Below are 19,162 nucleotides of genomic sequence, written 5' to 3'. Positions count from 1 at the left end.
CTTTGCCCAGATTGATGCTGCGTGAGGTCCAACCATTCACCCTGATCTCGGCTGTCGGGGCATTGTATAAGAGCTTGACCCAGCCTATGAATTGGTCACCAAATCCCATGCTACCCATTATGTTCTAGAGGGCCTTCCAGTGCACCGAATCGAAAGCTTTCTCAAAGTCAATAGTGAGGAGTGCCAGTGAGTCTTGTAATTCTGGTGTCTTTTCAATGGCGACGTGGAGCCTGTGAATGTTCATTCGTGTGGATCTCTGAGGCATAAAGCCACATTGGTTTGGGTGGATGAGAGAGTTTATTACTGTCTGTAGTCTATTGGCAAGTATTTCGCCAGTGTTTTTGCCTCTATGTTTAAAGTGAGATTGACCTGTAGGAACTACATGCATCTGGTGGTTTGCCTTCCTTGTGTATCACCACTATACTGGCCTTTCTCAGATCTGGGGGAAGAATTCCTTTTTCTTTTGAATGCAGGAACATTTTAAGCATGTGGGGTGCCATTTCCCCGCTGCCAATCTTTTTCCACGTTTCCACTGGGAAGCCGTTGGGTCCCAGGGTTTTCCCATTTTGGAGTTGGGAAAGAGCTGCTGTAAGTTCTTCCTCCGTGATTTCTGCTTCTAGGCTCGTTCTTTGGGTATCATTTAAGGACGGCATAGTGACTGTATCCAATATGCTGGGATCCGTCGGGGTCGTCGGAGGAGCGTATAGTGTCTCATAATATGCTGCGAAGCTCTCTGAGATGCCTGGGTCGGTTGATATCCATTCTGCATTTGCAGTGCTTATGCAAGAATGTCAGTATTAAGCCTCTGGTAGGAGTAATTGTACAGAATAGTGCTGGCATTAAAATGTAATTCTGAAGCCCAACGGCAAGTGTAACTCTTCGTATGACTCCGATCTCGTCACCCTTAAACGCAAGTGCAGGGTGGCCGAGAGGAAATGGTGTGCTTCATGTTCATCCTCTGACAAACTGGCCTGCCGCCTGCTGCAACGGCAATACCAGCTCTCCGCTCTCACCAAGAAGAGAGCCCATATGCAAGCCCGGATCTCTGCGGCATCTAACAACTCGGCTGAACTCTTTAAAATCTGCAAGGAACTGGCCAATCCTGCTGCAGTCTCTACCTCTCCTGCCCCCTCCCAGGCCCTCTGCATGGCACTGGCTTCTCACTTCATTTCCAAAACTCAGGACATCCTGTCCTCACTCTCCTCCTATCAACTCCCTTCTCTATCCCCTGCTCTTCCTCTGGCCCTTCTGCTGCCACCCCCCCACCCTCCCTCTCTTCCTTTCCACTTTTTTCTGCAGACGAGGTTTCTCGACAAGTCCGATCTATGAAAGTCTCGTCAAAACAGGTTTACCCCTGTTCCTCCAATACTATCAAGGACCACATCGACTCACTGGCTCCTGTCTGGCTGATTTCTGCAATCACTCCTTCGTCACTGGAGTCTTCCCATCCCCCCTGAAGCACTCCCTTGTGGCCCCTCTTCTTAGGAATCCCTCTGCTGACCCCTCCTGCCCAGCTAACTATCGCCCAATCTCCATCACTCCTTCCCTGGGCAAGCTCCTGGAGAAACTGGCCATCTCCCATCTTAATCTCCACACCAAATCTGTTGGTTGTCTTCATGACCATCAGTCTGGCTTCAGGGCTGCCAGAAGCACAGAAACTGCTCTTCTGAACATCCGTGAAGACCTTCTCTCCAACCTTGACTCCAACACCCGGTCTGTCCTTATCTTGCTTGATCGCTCTTCTGCCATTGACGCTGCCAACCACGCCGTCCTGCTCAACCGTCTCCGTGATAACCTGGGTATCACTGGACAGGCTCTGGCGTGGCTGACTTCTTTCCTCTCCGACCGACCCTCCCAGGTCCAACTTGGGTCCTTCCTTCCGATATCTTTTTTTCTACCTGTGGCGTCCCTCAGGATTCTAACCTCTCTCCTTGGCTGTTCAAACAATACCTGGCACTCCTTGCCCACCGCATCGCCGCTCTCTGCCCCAATTTTCAGTGCTATGCGGATGATACCCAGCTCATTTTCAAGCTACCCTTGGCCTCCTCCTTGCCTTCCCTCATCTCTGACTATGTCTGCTATCCAGGAGTGGTGTGCCGCCAACGACCTCTGCCTTAATGCCAGTAAGACCGAGATTCTACTCATCGGCACCCCCTCTGCCTCCTTCCCTTCATCTCTCTGGCCGGCCTCCCTTGGCCCTCTTCCTGCTCCCACCTGCAAGGCTAAAAAACATCGGGGTCATCTTCGACTCCACACTCTCCTTCTCTCCTCACATCTCCGTCTCTAAGAAGTCACACTACCAGCTGCACCTTCTCAGAGGCATTCCTCCTCTACTCTCCTCTCCTTCCCCCAGAATCTCACCGTCTCCAGAGCCCTGGTTCTCTCTAAGCTGGACTATTGCAACAGCCTCTATCTAAATCTTCCTGCCTCTACTCTCCGCAACTTATCCAAAACAGGACTGCAAGACTTGTCCTTGGCCTCAAGCCCATGGACCGTATCTCTCCAGGACTGAAATCTCTGCACTGGCTTCCAGTGGCTGCAAGGATTAAGTTCAAAATTCTATGCATTATCCACAAGGCCTTCTGGGGCCTGGGACCGCATTACCTTCAACTCTCTCTTCCTAAATACCTTCCTTCTCGGGCTCTTCGCTCATCTGCCTCCAACTCCCTCAGGGTTAGCCGCTTCTCCAAGCAACGAGTTGGTGGTCAATCTCTCTCCTCGGCTGGGGCCTCCCTCTGGAACAGCCTTCCTGCCTCCCTGAAACTTGGGGAGAACCATCTCCGGTTCCAGAAACACCTCAAAACCTTCCTCTTTGCTTCTGCTTTCTCTGCCTCTCTCTCCTGCTGAAATTCCCTGCAGATTCTGCACTGGTTACCTGGCCACCCTTTCTGATCTTGGGGCCAGGTCCCGCCTTTTGCTCACCTGCCCCGATTTCCCTGGCAACCCCCTGCACTTGGGGAATGGTTCTGTATCCCTTCAGTCCCCTTACCAGCACTTATGTCGGCTCATACCTTGCATTTGCCACCATCAGGCCGTTTTATTTATCGTATTTATTCTTCTTTCCCATGAACTGCACTTTCCCCTTTCCCTTCTCCTGGCACTTGCGCGATCTGAATGACACCTGGCATAGTAGGATTGTTGTCTGCCTTCCACTGTTTTCCCCTCCCTTGCCTTGTCGCGCCTTGAAACACTTGTGTATAGGCGCGTTATAAATGCCATATGATAGCATTCAAGACAGTCAACATTACAAAAACAACAGATTGCTAACTGAAATGGAAGAGTTTTCAAAAGCAAGGAAGATGGTTCCAATTCATAGCCTTAAACATCTCAGATTCTAGTAAATATGTTGTTGGGAGCTAAGCTCTCTATTAAAATTGCTATACAATTTAGAGGACTTAAAACATAAGAGTGATGTCACACAACTCAATGAAAACATAAGAGAGTGATGGCCCCCAACTCAATGTAGCTCCAATATATTTGGAGAAGAACATCCGAATTGTAAAGCGAAACATGCAATCAAAACAATGGCTTTAATCAAGGCTCAATCTTTTTCCTTTCAAAGTAAATTTTGTCATTGGGCTGGAAAAAGAAGGCTAGTCTACCATTCACATTCAAAGAACGCTTAATTTTTACTATATCCAGTCACCTTAAACAATAAATCAAGTATTGTTTTCCGACAGAACAGACACCCCGACATGTTCCAACAATGTCCACTCTGGATTTGATGTTTCTTCCTTATGGATTCAAAAGTATTTTTGTTGCTTGAAGTGCTCCAAGCAGCTGTATGGCTGTTAGCATGCCTTAATAAAGGGAACGACCCGGAAGAGTCATTATTCTGCATCTATATCTTATTGCTGCACTTCCAATTTGTGTTTTTCGTTCAGCCAATATGATGTAGAGCATTAGCAATGTGGTAAATAATTGGTAACACTTAGGTGGAGTAATTATAAAGCATTTTTTCTGAGGTTATATATATAGAATCTATTTAAGCCCTGGCATTTGGACGTGTATTCACCTGAAAGCTTTTGCTTTCTGAGAACGTCGATGGAAGAATCTGTGACAAATAGGTATTTTCGGAATGTACAAGTGCAAAAACCTGTAAATCAAAATAAACCATAACAATGCTGCCTTCCTTTAACATGCCTCATTTTCAAAAGAGATCAATATCCCTTTGTTTCCACCAAATAATCATATGCAATATAGTGTTGCTGAGATCTTTGAATAAGTAAATATCCCAAACCAAATAAGAGTGTGCATTATGCATACACATAATCTAGTATAAGCCTTTTGGTCGGAGCCTCTCCCTCCACCATTTATCCTTCCCAACTTTGTGTATTACCTTTTAATCAGATTGTTTTTGGAAAACTACCATTTTGATGTACTTTAATCATCCAAATAGACAGAGTGCACCTTTGCTAAAGCATGTAGGGTAGGATAATGCATGTAAAACCAAAATGCACAAGTTCCCATGTAATTAAAACAAAGTCATCACAAAGAAGCCCAAGTTAGGAAAAATTATTTTAAGGGGCCACTGCAAGAAAAAAGATCAGCATCACGTTATTAGACGTCATTTAATACAAATACATCCTCAACTCTCCATCCCAGCAAGATATGGGGCATTTTGTAAACAATTCAGAGCCTTTCATAGCACGTTTATATATCTTTGGCCATTGGAACATTTGATGCCTGAAGATTTGGTTGAAGTGTCATGCCCATGAAATGACTTGGCTGAGAGGAAGAGTTGAGCTGTAATCAGGTCTCACATGCAAAGAGGTGGACAAGCGTGTCTCCCTTCTTGCCAAAGCCAATCTACTACCCCTCTTGAGAACACACAGACACACACATATCGTGCATAAAACGAAAACGTGTAAATTAAGATGATTATTTGCTTTAATATTAAACAGTTCACAGCAACACTCTTAAACACACAATACTGGCTGCAACTTACCAGCTCCAAGTGTTCCTCCGTCTGGGGGCAGAATTAAAGCAGAAATAAAACCAGTGGGTGATTATTTTGAAACCAACATAAGGCCAAAGCTCCCAATTAAACAGCACCGTCCCACGTGATCTTCCTTGTAAAAGCTATTTAGAACCTTCCAAGCTGGGATGCCCATCTGTATGTTAGCATCAGTAAACAAGACTATTTGGCCATCATTAATATGCTTTGACAATTTCAAATTGCAATCCACTAGACCATCATAAAGGTTGCATGCCTATGGTATGAATGGCAGTTCTCCACATGCACTGAGCATACCATTTCTTACTCACCAAAAGAACACACCCCAAACGCAAGTGAAGAGTGCACATGCTGTGGCTAGGTTTCAGCTACAGTTTCAAATTTCAAAAGAAGCTTAACAGGAGACGTTCCTTGCAATACATTGATTTTGGCAGGAGTAGTTACATCAGAATAAATTGAAAAATTCTGTTCCAAATCAATCAGCCATTGTTTCCAACATTATTTACATGCGTTCAGTCATTTAATTGTACACACTTACCTCTTTTCTAAAAATATTGTAAATTGTATAAATTAATTCAAAAGTAAATATTTAAAAAACTAATTTGTATCAATAGACGCACCAGTAGTACATCAGCAACCTTACATGACTTGCACTCAAAAGGGAGGGATCCATGGCTGTTTGAGTTTACTGCTGGAACAGCTCTTGCTGCAACAATGGAACAAATCTGTCGACAAACTTCCCAGGAGTAGTAGAATACTTGCAGAAAAATCCATGATTGTGTATATGGGTAATTTAAAGATTAATGGTTAGTACTAGGGTTCAAAATGGCCAAAATGACTGCCTAGGAAGTGAATAAGGACAGAGGTAAACAAGTCCATCAATGTCATCATATAAAATCTTAAATATTTCCTGGCTCATCATGAATATAAGTTTTGTAATGATTAAAGAAAGGCATTCACACCTTTAAGGAGATTGGACCCTTTGTGAGAAGTTATTTACATGCTACTAAATACAACAGCTCACCTTTCAACAGATATATTCTGTCTATATGATGTTCTCCTTCTGGGAAGAGGAGATTTATTGTGCTTATATCTAAATCAGAAGGCCAGAGTGATGAAGGAAGTTTCAGAATAGTGACTTGTGAACTTTCATAAAGATCATGTTACATTTCAAATTCATTCTAGAATTACCCACCGGATTATGGCAGGCTCTCAAGTAAATCAATAACAGTGGGAACATTACAGACAAGAGAGATAAAAAAGGGCTATTCTAATTTAAATCCAAAAAAGTAAAGATCTCAAGACCTCTGCCGAGTTATTTATAGTCTTGGGTCCTGTTAATAAAGGTTAGCCCCAGCAAAGTAGGCGAGTGGCCAGATAGTAAATAGAATGCATAATGTGTTAGTATGCCATGCTGATAATAAATCTGCCATCACTATTTGTGGCATATACTACTGAGGTATCATCTGTACATTTTCTACCAAACACTAAGTAGACACGATTTTGCCACGGGACAGTTGATGCACTAATTCTACAAACACTACTGCCTATATGTTCGTGCCACTGCCAATATGGATGGCCAGGCACTTTTATAGTCAAAACCAGTTCAACATATCACAATACTTAAGTTCTCCAGATTAATAATCCATGTAACTAAACAAATACATTAAAAGTTGAACATCCCAACTAAAAAACACTAAAAAGACATTCAAAATTATTAATGACATCTGCCCAATATCAAACTAATATGGGTGAAAACAAAAAAAGCCATTATATTATATTTATCTTAGAGTCTTAGAGTCCAAGACAAAATAATTAAGCAAGTTACTTTTAATAGCATCTTGAAAATAAACCCATCATAACAGCAATGCTTTTCTTCCACCCGAAGCCATTCTTAGAAAGAGCAGAAACACCCTAGTTTCTTATGGAGAAATTACTCATAGCTGATTTAATTGGGGGAGAGTTAACTCTTAGTTTTGTAATCAGAAATGGCTTCAATAAATAAAATAAGTCTAATAAACTGGTTCAAAATCCATTTGGAAGCATGACAATAGCAAGGGCCCCATTTGATGTAGGCTTAGTTACATGTGTTTCTCTTTTTGTCTCATTTCAGGATTTTAGAGCTACAATTAATTTAGCAGCAACTCCCTCAAATATTGGAAACCATCTAGGTTTCTTAAATTCCAAATGTTCATGAGAGCTTAAGATACAAACATCTAATGACTGACTGGGTAAGAGAATTCATTGTATTGGCTCATCATTTAAAGAAAATGGTTGGGTGAAATATGTGTGAATGGTGCCTTCATTCACACTGTTGTTTTTCTTTACTAGTATGAAAACGTGCAGCTGAAAAGTGCAGGCAGTTACATTCTCACTCAAGAGACACATGCTGAGATATGGTGCAGATTTTGCCACTAACTGAAGCTTTGTATGCTGAAAGCCACCTTTCTCGAATAATACTACTTTCATCTGAAAGATTCTACCCACATACAGCAGTGAAACAGTGTTCTTTACAGAACTCTATAAATACGAAATATGGAATCTGAAATGCAAGGCAGTACTCTCACCCTACAAATATTAGGAAGCAGAGTGAGAGAAAGCCAAATAACAGGCACCAGCTCTTACATTACATAGAAAACACTGTTGAGCTTTTAAAGAGAGTACAATGTTTGTACCTGTAATGTCATAAAACAAAATGCCATGTGTTTTCAAGTGACGCATTACACTGTACAAGGCAAGCCAATTTGCAGTGAATATCATTCAGAATATGTGAAAGGATATCAAATATAATATTGAAACATTTATAAATGGCATAAGAAGCTTTTTGTGAATATATTAAATGTTATAGTTGCCTGCAGAGCTTACATTAGCCCGGTTTTCTTTGTGAATTTGAGGTGTCAATAAAATAAACCATATATCCTTAGATATACAAACCAGCTACAATATTCGAGGCTAGTTTCAATCTTAGCCAGTTTAAGTTTGCTAAAACAAAATGTTTAAGAACTGTTGAACTACCATTCATCACTATTAGGATATAGGTCAGCATATATCATACTTTTGCAGCATCAGTCTCTTAAAACTACTGCATTATTTTTCTGTAGTTTACTATTGAATATATAGATGATTGAAGACCAAGCTCTAATCTAAAGAATGCCATTGGGAAACAAGCAGGGAGATGGAGAAGGTTCTTCCAGATATAACCTTCTAGTCAAGTCTCTCATCAAGGGGAAAAACAACGTCTAGGACATAGGTGGTACTGGGGAACACTAAGATTATAAACCTGTATTATGGGAACCAGTGAAAGGGAGGAGAAGGAACAAGTTACTTACCTGTAACTGTTGTTCTCCAGCATGGGTCTGGCATGGATTCACATGCTCATGAATATTCCCCGTCGTCAGGCTGGGAATCCTCGGTAAAGAAAAAACCAGTATCAGTTTCGTTTCTGATCTGTCTTTCGTAGTAGTAACCAATCACTGATCTCTGCGTCATACTGACCACAGCCAATGACTGCCCTCTACCTAAGCCCCGCCTCTGGCAGCCATATTCATATTTGATAGCACGTGAAGTGGCAGTATGACCAAGTGAAGAGCCGCAGAGGGGTAGGCGGGAGGGTTCGCATGTGAATCCATGCCAGACCCATGCTGGAGAACAACAGTTACAGGTAAGTAACTTGTTCCTTCTCCAGCATGGGGTCTGGCATGGATTCACATGCTCATGAATAAAGAATACATAGCAGTACACACATGCACAACCACGGGAGGTGGCAAAGGCTCAACATTAAGCATCACATCAAACTCAACATTAAGCAAATCTTACCTCCTCACCAGGCTCACCTTAGGCGAACAGGTTGTGCAGCACTGCTTGGCCGACCCTGGACTCCTCCCTGGAATCCCGATCGACGCAGTAGAATTTCGTGAAGGTGTGCGTCGACCTCCACGTAGCAGCCCTGCAGATGTCCAGCAAGGGCACACCAGATAGGAACGCCGTGGTAGCTGCGATCGCTCTGGTGGAATGGGCTCTCGGACGGCCAGGCAGGGGTCGGTTTGCCAACCGATGACAGTACATGATACAGCCGGAGAGCCATCTGGAAATGGAAGCCTTCGAGAGAGCCTTCCCCTGGTTGACAGGTCGAAAGTTCACAAAGAGTTGTGACGTCTTCCGAAAACCCTTCGTGCGGTCCACGCAGAACTTCAGCGCTCTACCCACATCCAGCGAGTGCAAAGTCCTTTCAGCCGGCGACAAAGGCGACGGGAAGAAAACAGGCAACACCAAGGGTTCGTTGAGGTGGAAGTCCGACGGCACCTTGGGCATGAAGGAGGGGTGCGTCCTGAGCACTACCCTCGTGTCGTGAAAAGTCAAGTACGGGGCCTTGCAGGAAAGGGCCTGGATCTCTCCCACCCTTCGTGCGGAGGTGATGGCCACAAGAAACGCTGTTTTCCACGACAAGAACTTCAACAGAGCCGAGTGCAGAGGCTCGAACGGAGGTCCCATGAGCTTGGTCAGCACCACGTTGAGCTCCCACGCCGGGGCCGGAGCCTTCACCGGCGGGAACGATCTGAACAGTCCCTTCATGAACTCTTTCACCAGACGATGAGACCACAAAGATGTCCGCCCCGTGGTTCTGGTGTATCGGGAGATCGCAGCAAGATGAATCTTGATGGACGCGTGCGCCAGTCCAGCTTTGGCCAGCGTCAGTAGGTACGGCAGTACTTGGGGAGCCGTAATCCGCAGAGGGTTAATCTTCTGTGCGTGGCACCAGACAGAGAACCTCTTCCATTTGTGTCCGTAGCATTTAAGAGTTGAGGACGCCCTGGCCTTTGCAAGAACCTCTCTGCAGTCGGCCGGTATGTCGTATCCTCCAAACTCTAACGCTGCAGGAGCCAGGCCTGCAAGTTCAGTGACTTCGGGTCGTGATGGAGGATGGCGCCTCCTTCCCTGGAGAGAAGATCCGCGTCCACTGGCAGCTTGATTGACGGGGACGCTGACAAGTCCAGAAGGTCCGGGAACCATATCTGCCTCGGCCACGCAGGTGCGACGAGGATCGTCCTGCACCGTGACCTCTTGAGCTGGTTGATGAGCCGGATCAGCAATGGTAATGGAGGGAACGCGTATAGAAACAGGCCCTCCCAGGGGAATGAGAAAGCATTGCCTATGCTCCTCGGCTGGGGAAACCTGCTGGCGAACCTCCGACACTTGGAGTTCGTCGCCGTCACGAACAGTTCGATCTGGGGTGTGCCCCACCGTCGGAAGAGGCGGTCCACTAGATCCTGTCGTAGTTCCCACTCGTGGCACGAGCGCAGCTCCCTGCTGAGTGAGTCGGCGATGGTGTTTTTTATCCCTGCCAGATGAAACGGCACCAGAAACATCCTTTAGGCGACGGCCCAATGCCACAGATCCTGCGCCTCCCTGGACGGGGCAGGGGACCTGGTTCCGCCCTGTTTCCTGATGTAGAACATGGTGGTGTTGTCGGTGAAGATCCTCACCACCTTGCCCTTGAGGGACGGAAGGAAGGACCTGAGGGCCCAAAACACTGCACGGAGCTCCAGGACGTTGATATGGAGGGACTTCTCCGTCGGGAGCCAAAGGCCTCTCGCGTGCAGATTTTCGGTGTGCGCTCCCCACCCTTCCAGGGATTCATCCGTGGTCACTGTCTCCTGGTGGCCGGGGGTCTGGAAGTCCATGCCTGCCGTCAGATGTGCGCGGGTGCCCCACCACCGGATCGCTTGTCGGAAACTCTCGTCGAGTGTGATCCTCTCCTCGAAGCTGCCCGTCGTCTGGATCCAGCGTGCGTCCAGGAACTCCGGCAACGGGCGCATCCGGAGCCTGCACAGGGGGATGAGGTAAATGCAAGAAGACATCATTCCGAGGAGGGACTTGATGGACCTCACTCTGGCCGCGTCCGCAACCAGCATCCGCTGCACCTTGCCCAAAATGGCCCTCGTCCTTTCCTCCGACGGAGAGGCCAGAAGCGACACTGTGTCGAGCTTCGCTCCCAGAAACAGTGCGTCTTGCGCGTGCACCAGGTGGGACTTGGCGTAGTTTATGGAGAATCCCAGGTCCGTGAGAAGTTGGACGGTCCTTGCCGTGTGCGCCACGAACCTGAGAAACTTTCGGTGCCCCTTTAGGATGGGAATATGGAAGTAGGCATCCTCCAAATCTAACGACGACAGGAAATCGCCCTCCTCCAGCTGACCCAGGACGTGTTGGAGGGTGACCATCCGGAACTTCTGTGCCTTGATGAATTTGTTCAGTCGTCGTAGGTCCAGGATGTCTTCTTCTTCACGAGGAAGTATCTTGAGTAAACTCTGGAGCCCCAAAGCCTCTTTGGGACGAGCTCGATGGCGCCCTTCCTGAGCATCGCCTTTACCTCCAAGAGAAGTTGAGGGACGTGATGTTCTTTCCTGGCCACAGGGGGGACGCGCGGGCACCTTTTTTGAAACTCGAGCGCGTGACCCCGGGCTAGGGCGTCCAGCACCCAACGGTCGGTGGAGATGGACTCCCACACGCTGACGAAGCTCGCCAGCCGGCCTCCCACCGGGGTGCTTCGTCCTGCTTCAACGAGGCTTTGCCGCCTTTAATTGCTGTTAAAATGCCTATGGTAGGCCTTCCTTTTTGATGCTTTATGGTGGGGATCCAACAGATTTGATAGCCCGGCCATGTTGGTTGGTTCATTAGCCAAGTTTCTTGGAGGACTAATATTTCATAGTTGGCCAACACGAATTGGGAGTTTTTTTTAAGCATTAAGTGTTTAAATCCTCTCGTGTTCCATACAGCCATTCTCATAGTAGCCGGCTTTGAGGATACCTGGCGCTAATACCTGTCTGGCTGCTTAGTTTCATTGAGAGCTTTAGAGATCCAGGCCCATTTCGATTTGGTTGTAATGGACTTGGGGGATTTTATGTTTACTTCTCTGGTCAGGTGACCTAGTTTCCCCAAACGATGTATTGTTAGTGATTTCAATGGTAGGGTGAGCTTACACATTTAGTGCGCTCTATAAATAGTCATGCACAGAACTGAAGATTCTCAACAGAAGAGAGAAGTCTTGAGGAATATTTGGAATTGCTTTAATTGTAAATTACTGTAGCCTTTAGTGGATGACATGAGTTTCGGCAAAAATTGACTTGCCTTTCTCAAATCCAGGCCTTGCTCACTTGCGTGAATAGAAGCATAATGCAGGTTAGTGGTTAGTCATGGGCTCAATCCCACCTCATGCGGATGTGTCCTCAGCTTGCTGAGTAGGCAGACTGTGATGTTATGAGGAGTGTTAATGTAAGTGTGGGCAAAAAGCGTATTAGCCAATTAGGATCACAACATATATTTGGACATAGGGGACTGGCGTAGTCCCACCAATCAGCTCCTGTGACCTGCCTTAAACATGCAACCAACATTTTGTATGGTAAATTATAAGTTACTCACCGTAGTGACTAACGTACTCTTAGTCCATAGTCCCCTTTCCTCCATACTGTATGGGTGTCCCTTCCAAGGGACGGAAGACGGAACCTTTTTCACCAGAAAAAACCTTCTTCCCCTTTAAATTTAGAGGTGCGCGGAGGTTCGGCGCCACACCTCAGTCTTCATTGACGCGTCGACAATAGATTTAAGATTGCCTAATAACAGTATTATTAGGGGAGATGTTGGGGGGACGTATGGAGGAAAGTGGACTATGGACTAAGAGTACGCGAGTCACTACGGTGAGTAACCTATAATTACTCTTAAGTCCCGTCCCCTTTCCTCCATACTGTATGGGCGATTATAACTGATTGTAGCCCCAGTGTGGAGAGGAGACCCTCCTTAAGCAAATAGGTTCCTGAGAACCGCCTTTCCGAAAGCCGTATCAGATCTTGAGCCAGCGTTCAAACAGTAAAGCTTGCAGAAAGCCGAGGGAGCGTCCCAAGTGGCTGCCCTGCTTATGACTTGCCAAGGGACATGGCGCTGGAATGCGATGGCTGTTCCCTTGGCCCTGACTGTGTGGGCATGCATGTTGGCTGGGAGCGGCTTGTGCTGGCCCTCGTACTCTTCTTTGATGGCAGAGACCATCCAGCAGGATATGGAAGCCTTAGAGGCTTGAGAGCCTGGTCTTGAGACTCCGAAAGTGACAGAGCTTCCAATTTGCGGAAGCCCTTGGTCCTGTCCAAGTAGAATTTCAGGGCACGCCTGACACCCAGGCAGTGCAGCACTCTCTGTGCTTCATCCTTGGGATCGGGAAAAAACATAGGAAGGACTATTTCCTCATTTAAGTGGAAGGCCGACGGAACCTTGGCCAGAAATGCTGTGTGTCCTCAGGACTACCTTGTCCCTGTGAAAGGTGGTATATGGCTCAGAGGCGACCAGCGCCTGGATTTTGCTGACTCTCCGACTCGAGGTAAGGCCGACTAGTAAGGCCGTCTTGATGGTGTTCAGCCTGATGTCCATGGATGCCATTGGCTCGAACAGTTTGTGCGCCAGGGCGCCCAAGACTATGTTAAGGTCCCACACCGGGTGTGGTCTCTTGACGGGCGGGTAGAGTTCCTGTAAGCGCCAATGGCTGCGAGGTATGTGCAGCAGGTGTCCACCTGCACACCTGAATGAGCGAGGTGCGCTGAAAAGGAGAGCATGTCGTCCAAGGTGCATGCCAGGGGGTCGATTCCCTTGGAGTCTGCCCAATGACAGATTCGGGTCCATTTGCTTTTGTACTGGACCCATGTAGCTTTGCTCCCGGTACCTTGTATGATCTCCAGATTGGCCTGTGAGAGACTAAGGTGCCAGAGCGTTACCTGCTCAGGTACCACGCTGTGAGGGCTAGTTTCCCTGGTGCAGGGTGGATGACTCTGCCCCCCTGTTGTGCCAGAAGATGTGCTGGGCCGATCGAGAGTTGAATCGGGGTTACTTCCGAGAGACTGAGCAGCTCGGAAAACCATGGCCTGGCCGGCCACCATGGAGCTATTAGAATGATGAGGAGTTGGCGAGACTCCTTGATCTTGCAACTTACTCTGTGAATCAGGGGAGTGGGCGCAAAGGCGTAGGGTTTCATGCTGGTCCACTGGAGGTGAAACGCGTCTCCCAGAGAGCCGGGGCCCTGAACTTGCCAGGATGCAAATTGAGGGCACTTCTTGTAGTGCTAGGTGGCAAAGAGATACACCTGGGGTGACCCCATCTGTTGAAAATCTCCTTAATAACGAGGTCATTTAGGTGCCACTCGTAATTGTCTGCTCCCAGCCTGCTGAGCCTGTCCGCTTGCAGGTTGGATTCCCGCGGGAGGTGGATTGCCGTGAGGTAAATGTCGTTTTCCATGGCCCACTCCCACACGCTGATCAACCGTTGGCACAGAGGAGGGGATCTGGTGCCTCCCTGCTTGTTGACGTAGTACATGCTGGTCGAGTTGTCCATCTGGATGAGGACAACCTTGCCCCCGAGAAGTGGTAGGAATGCCTGAGAGCCAGCAAGATGGCATTCAGCTCTAGCCAATTGATGTGGTATTCCTGCTCCTGTCGATTCCAGGTGCCGTTGACCGAGAGATCGTCCAGGGTGGCTCCCCAAACCTCGAGCGAGGAATCAGTGGTAATGGTGGCCTGCGGAGAGGGTGGCTGGAAGTGCTTGCCCCTCCACAGGTTGCAGTCTCTGGACCACCAAGTTAGGTCCGGGTGGAGAGGTGGAGGAATGTTGATCCTCTCAGATTGAGAGCCCCGCTCCTGGTTCCATGAGGCCGCAAAGTGCAGCTGAATCCTCCTCATCCTTAGTCTTGTGTGCGGCCCGGCTAATAAGACCGCTACCAGAAGACCCAGGAGATGCAGGTACCACCATGCTGAGGTCCCTTCTCTGCTGAGGAAGTGGGCGGTGGCCCTCTTGCTGGCCGAGATTTTGTCTTCCGATGGAAATACCTTCTCGGAGCACGTGTCCCAGATGAGGCCCAAGAATGTCAGAGTTTGCGTAGGGTGCAGCTGCGACTTCTTGAGATTGAGCGAGAAGCCCAGATCACGCAGTGTGTTCATAAGTGCATTGGAAGAGTGGAGAACCGCTTTAGGAGATGTAGCCCTGAGGAGCTAATCATCGAGGTATAGGTGGATGTGGAGGCCCTACGCTCTGAGGAGGGCTGCCACAGCATTCATGGGCCTGCTAAAGACCTTCGATGCTGAGTTGAGGCCAAAAGGGAGGACCTTGTATTGAAAATGGAAGCCCATGATCCTGAACCATAGGAAAGAACAATGGAGTTGCCAATTCGGGACGTGTAGGTACGCGTCCTTCAGATCCAGGGAGCACATCCAGTCTCCCCTGTCCAATGTCTCCGCAACAAAAGCTGGCGTGACCATCTTGAACTTTTGCAGGGGTAAGGAGAGGTTGAGGGTGGAAAGATCCAACACAACTCTCAGGCCCGCCTGGTTCTGAATGGCAAAAATCCTGGAGTAATAGCCAAAGCCTCGCTGAGAGGCTTGGACTTCCTCCACTGCCTGGCTCTCCCTGAGTGACCGGATCTCCGCCAAAAGAGTTGCTGTCCCAAGCTGTGGGAGTGGAGGGAGGAGAGGCTGGGATAGGGAGGCAGTACCCCATGGATACTATGGAGAGGATCCAGGGGGCCGAAAAATTCTGGCACCAGAAATGTGCATGGAGAGCAAACCTGCCCCCCAACGGAGACACGTGGACCGGAAGGGGCGTGTTATGCCTTCTTTCCCTCGGAGGCTGTCGCGGAGGAGGAGGACTTGAAAAATCCCTTACTCCGCCCACCCCAACCCCTTTTTGTTGCTTTTGCCGGGTCTGAGAAGGCGAGCGGTCCGGCTGCCTGGATCGACGTTCCTGGAAGCCCCGGAACCCTCCATACGTACAACCCCTTTCGGAGCGTGGCTGAGATTGGGTGTATGATTTGGGGGTGGTCTTTGTAAGGATGGATAAAGACTTGGCGGTTAGTGAGATGATGTTCTTTATGTCCAGCTCTTCATCCGTGGAGGAGTGAAACAGGCCACCCCCCCCCCCCCCAATGGTAGATCTAGGATGCGTTCATGGGCGTCCGGGTTGAATTATGTTGGCCGCAGCCAGGCTGTCCTTCTCATGTCTATGGCAAGGCAGATGGCATGGCCAGAGGTGTCAACATGGGCCACTGTGGATTCCAAAAGGTCATGCGCCACAAGCTTAGCCTCTGCTAGCACCGCCTTAAAGCGTGATTGGCTCTGGGCGGGGAGTTCCGGAAGGAAGTCCACAATTTCCCACCATAATCTTTGGTTAGCAGCAGCCAGCATGGCATCTGCGTTAGCCTGACGAAGATGCAAGGATGCGCTGGAATAGTTTTTTGCCGTACATCTCCAAGATCTTCTCCTCCTTGCCTAGCAGCGCTGCAGAGGAGGCGGTTTAGGACAACTGAGGCTTGAGGTACAGTGATGCCAAGGCGATCACCGAGGAGTGTGGCTGAGGATGGGCTGAGAGCAAGAGTGTATCCCCCTCCATCTGCCTGTTCTTGGCGTCCAGGCATTGATTGACCGGCTGGGCCGAGTGGGGCTTAAACCAACCCTTCTTGGCCAGGGAGACTACATTGGTTTGCATTGGAATCCCCGTTTTGGTAGAGGGGCATCACGTGAGGACTTCAGCCAGGACCCCCTCTGCCGGCTGCTCGACCTCGGGCTGCGGAGGCCCAGATACTCTGCCAGCCCAGCAAGATGTTCGTGGAAGGCCCTGGCTGAGGATGGCATGTCAGGTTCCTCCTCCTCATCCATTGTGGGTCTGGGGTATTCTGTGGAGGAGGAGTTGGCGCCGGAGACTGGGGTACTGGGACCACAGCCAGAGGCTGCAGAAGCGGCAGAGGCTGGTACGGAGTCAGATGGGGAGCCGAGGAACTGGCTGCGCCGGGGCCTGTGGCATCGGCGGAGGCATCTGTGGTGCCGCTAGCATCATAGGGAGGACCTGCCTGATGGCGTCCTTGATGATAACCCCCATCTGAGGTGACTTCATGAGGCCAAGGAACTTCTCGAAGAGCACCTCCTCACTGTCCAAAGAGGTGGCAGGGGGTGCTGACGGGGTAGCAGGTAATTGCTGGAGCCGCTGCGTGCCCTGCCCATATGGACACAAAGGAAAGCTGCCCAGCGCAAATGAGGGGTAGACGTAGGCCATGTACCTGGTTGAGGCCAGTCCCACCTTGACACTCGTTTGCCGAATTCATGGAATGGCGTCGGACGGGTGCTTCTTTCTGGTGCGGTGGCCATTTTGTCGAGCTGTCTGCCACGTGCCTTCGACATGTTGCTCAGCCTGCTGGGCCCGGCCTCCTCCAAGATTCTTGCGTGTAGATCACAAGGCCTACCCTGCTCCTCGGGCCTAGTCCCGGTAGGTGTGACACCCTCGACCTGGGGGTCGGTAGAGCTGCTTTTAGGCGCCTTCTCGGACATACTGCCGGTATTAGGGCATAGCCCCTCTGCCATGGTGCCGGTAAAAGGGCAGAGCCCCTCGGGTGGAGACCCGGTAAAAGAACCTTTCGTTCCCTCAACAGTGCCACGGGGAGGATCAGAAGATCCCTCGACCCGAAGGCCGGTAGCTGAAGCAGCCTCAGTGCATGTGCTGGTAGAAGGACCTGACCGGTCCCTCCCACGCAGGAGAGTCACTGGGAAGGGCGAATATAGGCCCTACCTTGGGCCTGGTTCGATGCTTCACAAAGTTCTTGAGATCCTCTGGAGGCAACTTCTGGAAGAGCTCCATCCACCTGGCTATTCTGTTCTTCAGCGCTTTCGAGGTCAGCGAGTCACACGCTGAACAAGATTGCCAACCATGGTCTGGGCCAAGGCAACGTAGGCAGAGGGCATGGGGGTCTGAAGTTGGAAAGAGCACGATGCAGGATGGACACCTTCTGAGCCCTGTAGAAGTCGACATGCACCGGGGAGTGAGTACCTGAATTATAAAAAGACAAAAAAGACAAAGAAGAAGTATCCACGCGTGGAATTACATGGCCGAAGCCAAACCCAGGAGTGCTGGATAATTCGGCCCGTTCCCGTCGATGTGGTAAAGGGGACTGGAGTGTGGCGCTGGATGGCGGAGTCAGGGCAGCGCATGCTCCCTGGGCCGCACCCCCATGAGCCTCTAAATTTAAAAAGGAAAAAGGGTTTTTCGGTGAAAAAGGTTCTGTCTCCCGTCCTTGGAAGGGACGCCCATAGAGTATGGAGGAAAGGGGGCGGGACGTATGAGTATTTAGCAAATTATGTTGACAGCTTACTTCATTCAGTTCAGTTTAATGGGTCTGTCTGAACCGGGCTTCCCAGAGGTTTGGGTCCAATAAATGTGCGTTACTTCTTGCTTGGTGCACGCTTTGTTTTTTAGATTACTTTTATTCCCTGGAGTTACTTTTGGTGAAGGCCCCCTGATACATTGTGTAGGCCCCAGCGAGCTCCTCAGTTCACTCAACAAGCTGAGGGAATTCTTGCCGTACTCCTGGGAGCACGGGCCAGGCAGGCTGAGACCAGTTCCAACATCACTAACGAGGAGGACCCCCCCAGATGCCGAGTTCACACTGGTCTGCCTGGTCCCAAGCACCACTCGTGCTCAGGTGGAGGTGCAGGACCTGGGGAAAGACTCAGCGCTGAGAAGATTCGAGGATCTCTAGAGCATGTGAGTGAAATGATATGATATGCTATTTATAACGCGCTTAATACCCAAAGGTTTCTAAGTGCAGACCCAAGGATCGAACCTGTGTTGCTCAGTGTCGTCTTGCTTACAAGGCGACCACATTGCCCCTGAGCTAGCCGCCCAAGATTAATGTACCCTTGCATGAATGCGCAGCGCTGTGCATGCAGACACAGGGGCAGAGGGTTATGGTGTATACGATACATCAAACAAGGAGGACGAACCGCAGTAGTAGTCGCAGATATTAGTTCCCCCATTCTGATAGGGAGAGTGGGTGTGTCGGGCACATCAGTAGTTGAACAGAACTGTGTGTAGATGGTGGCAGACTTCTATTAGATGGGAGTGGTGCGTAGTGCAGGTGATTGTATTGATTGCATAGTTGCGTCATTCTTTATGTGGATTGTTAGAACGTGAGCACTGATTTATTGGTTTGGAGTGCGCGCAGTAGATTAGATGTATTGTGGTATATTGTGCTGCCCCTGTAAATACTAGTGCTTAGTGAATTGTTGAGGTAGCTCGGTGGCCGGAGGAGGCGGCGGAGGAGGGGCAAGGTAACTGTATATTAATAATAGATAAGTGGGTAGTTAGGATCAGGTGGGCCTGTTTATAAGAACAGTGAGTTTGATGAGAATAATT

At 48.9% G+C, this 19,162-nt stretch overlaps 1 protein-coding gene across 10 annotated transcripts in view; it reads right to left on the bottom strand.

Annotated features, from left to right (window-relative positions):
• The window catches only part of MEF2D (myocyte enhancer factor 2D), a 1,898,135-nt gene that overhangs the window by 166,974 nt on the left and 1,711,999 nt on the right, over positions 1 to 19,162 (bottom strand). For 8 of the 10 annotated variants that reach the window (XM_069607157.1, XM_069607149.1, XM_069607151.1 and 5 more), the window contains one exon: positions 4,949 to 4,969. The exons of the other annotated variants lie outside the window; for them this stretch is intronic. In XM_069607157.1, the coding sequence (XP_069463258.1) occupies positions 4,949 to 4,969 (21 nt within the window). The remainder of the gene's footprint in view (positions 1 to 4,948; positions 4,970 to 19,162) is intronic. 10 annotated transcript variants of the gene reach the window in all.

This window comes from Ambystoma mexicanum, chromosome 1p (genome assembly GCF_040938575.1).
Source record: "Ambystoma mexicanum isolate Mex_15411 chromosome 1p, UKY_AmexF1_1, whole genome shotgun sequence".
Taxonomy (NCBI): Eukaryota; Metazoa; Chordata; class Amphibia; order Caudata; family Ambystomatidae; genus Ambystoma; species Ambystoma mexicanum.
This window is presented reverse-complemented; position numbering and strand designations above follow the sequence as displayed.